The sequence below is a fragment of the Diachasma alloeum genome, unplaced genomic scaffold (assembly GCF_001412515.2).
Source record: "Diachasma alloeum isolate Michigan unplaced genomic scaffold, Dall2.0 Dall_scaffold_00203, whole genome shotgun sequence".
NCBI lineage: Eukaryota > Metazoa > Arthropoda > Insecta > Hymenoptera > Braconidae > Diachasma > Diachasma alloeum.
Window position 1 is genome coordinate 329,695 of NW_021680368.1, and position 2,696 is coordinate 332,390.

At 36.3% G+C, this 2,696-nt stretch overlaps 1 protein-coding gene across 1 annotated transcript in view; it reads left to right on the plus strand.

The window, feature by feature from the left end:
• Positions 1-267: 267 nt before the first annotated feature.
• The window catches only part of LOC107036003 (protein takeout), an 8,344-nt gene continuing 5,915 nt past the window's right edge, over positions 268-2,696 (plus strand). Inside the window, exons 1-2 of the mRNA XM_015253682.1 lie at positions 268-578; positions 1,876-1,968. Of these exons, the coding sequence (XP_015109168.1) occupies positions 461-578; positions 1,876-1,968 (211 nt within the window). The 5' untranslated portion in view covers positions 268-460. The remainder of the gene's footprint in view (positions 579-1,875; positions 1,969-2,696) is intronic.

Below are 2,696 nucleotides of genomic sequence, written 5' to 3' on the forward strand. Positions count from 1 at the left end.
CAACCTCATGACATAATATGATTTTGGCAGAGCCGGGGAACTCCCCATAATAAATTACACACCTAGATTATTCGCAGTTGGTGAAAAAGCTGGAAAGTTCAGTCAAATGGCGGGATAAAGATGCTAGATGTTATTTTTTTTGTATCAGTGGGGCCTACTGAGAAACCCCAAGAGACTCTCAAAGGTGCCTTGCCCCGGCGGAGTAGGGGGACTAGCATATAAGACTGAATATGAAGGGGAACTGTCTTTAGTTGATAAAACCCAAAAGCAAGAGTAACTAATAACTAGTTTTAACATTTTTTTGTAGGATTAAGCATCAAAATTATGTACAGTTGAAATACAATAGTGAAAATCGCTGAACTTCCCCAATCCCAAACATTATAATATCAATTTTAGTGATAAAAAATCGGACATAAAGAATTTTATTCCACTCATTGAAAGTCATCGGATTGTGACTGAGATGATTGTCGTGGGTGTAATTATGCTCCTGGGGTTTCCCTGGAGCACAATCTGTCAAGATGTCAAAGTTGTGGAGGCGCCAAATAATCCCGGTGACAATGAGCCGGACTTCGTCACGCGTAAGGTTCATTAACTTCATTCCAAATGGTCTTTGATCCAGTAGTGAAGTTAGCAGTGGCCCCAATTGAATCTAGTTCACTTCAAGATCAATGTTTGGAGATTTTTTCTGTCTCCTTGAGATTCCAACATATTCATCAAAACTCTAGATGAACAAAGAAATGTTTTCGAGGAAATTTTTTTGGGAAATATCTCGGAAGCTGAAGGAGATGGTGAATTTCTTGGTGAAAAAAATCCTTTTGGGTAAAAAAATCCTTGCAATGAATGTTTTTATGCAAAAGTCGATATCTTCCATGGAATCTAGATTTTAAAAAATGCTGGTCCTGAAGGAAAAGTTCATTTCGATTGCGCACTTCATGTTGGATCAAGAATCATCGATGATCGCAGAAAACAGTCATTAATAATTGTTGGTATCATCAAATGCGTGTTCTGTGACGTCACTAGTGTCATTCAATAATGAAGCGTCAGTGAGTGTAAACAAGAGGAATCATTAAAAAATGAACAAGTTTCCATAAAAAAGGAAGAGCAGTTTCGCTTCTTCTCATTTTCTAATTTCGAATCACCTAAAAATACAGAAGAATTTGTTCTCCACCTAATAAGAAATATAGCTGTGGCCGGTTTATAATGGCACAAATGGCGCAACTCGTTGTGGCGTGGCGAAGGTTATGTCAGACTTTTTATTGCGTAATTTAAACGTACAACTGTCGGGTTGAGTCGGGGATCCGCTGGAGAAAGTCAGTTTAGTCGGGAGCAGTAACAAGTGTTGGGGGAGGGATACACAAGCCACTCGGTGATCAACAACTCGTGTGTAAACTAATACACTCAACTGAAACCTTTGTTTCACGTCTCACATTGATGATCGGCTTTGAGTGAAAGCGAAGAGTCGTTTGGTTTATGATTCAATGCTGAATTTTCAGAATCTTTTCTTTGGAAAATTATGAGAAAATTGCTAAATAATTTTTCCGACTTATTTAACGACTTTTTACGGGTCCTCTAAACTGTCATTGAACAGTTATGAAGAACTCATTATTCAAATGAAAATAATTTTATTCAATTGGTGATGAGGGTTGAAATAATGAAATTAATAAGGGACTTATTTCAATTGTTTATAATAACAAGAAAGTGAAAGCACTAGTTATTGCGTAAATCGCGTCCGGAAGCAGGAAAATCCCGTGCAACGGAAATCCTCGTAACAATGTTAATTTGATAATTTTCATCGTTGAAAATGGGGCAATTGTTCTTCTCTGAATTATGAGGAAGTTGTCAGGTTTACATTCATATTTTTGTGGTATTTTGCAGCTGAGTATATTCTGCCGTGCAGCCGAAGTGACCCAGCGATCGACACGTGCATACAAAAGGCTTTCAATCACTTGAAACCGTATCTTATCGAAGGTAAAGGCAGTGACAATTACAATTGGAATTATCAATTTAGTCATGTGATAAAACAGCATCAGTCAATTTTCCTTGCAGATCCATTTTTGGTTAATTCACACAAAGAAGTCGTTTATTTGAATTGATTGAAAAGGGGGGGCTACTATGAGTCTTCGAAGTCGCATGTTATTGCAGTGAGTTTTCTCATTTGTTAAAGATCGATTGTACATACATTAAAACGAAAAATCAGTGAAAAAAATTGATTAGTGATCGTTGTGTAAAATGTGCAAAATGATAACTACGGATTACTTTTCTCAATTTCGAAGTCTAACACCCACACTGTTAAAAAATTTTGTGTGAATTTTCCAGGCCAAATTCCGGAAATTTTTATCGTGTTCCAATTTCACTGAAATTTCAGGAAATCTTGTCATTGAAAATTCAGAATTTCGTGGAAAAATCAAACAGAACTGTAAATTTCCGTTCCATTTTTCCCTGAAAATGAATAGAAAACCAGAAAATTCTGGTAAATATATTCTTGAATTTTCAGTACAGTGATACTGAATGCGATTTAGGGGGAAAAAATCATGAAATTGCTGATTTCACTGAAAATTCAATACCATTTGACACTGAATATTCATATTAGATTGGAAATTGAAGTAAATTAAGGAATTCTCGTTTGTATGCCGTTTAAAATTCTGGAATTAGACTGCATTTTCAGTGAAACCTGAAATTTCATGATTCCCCCCCCC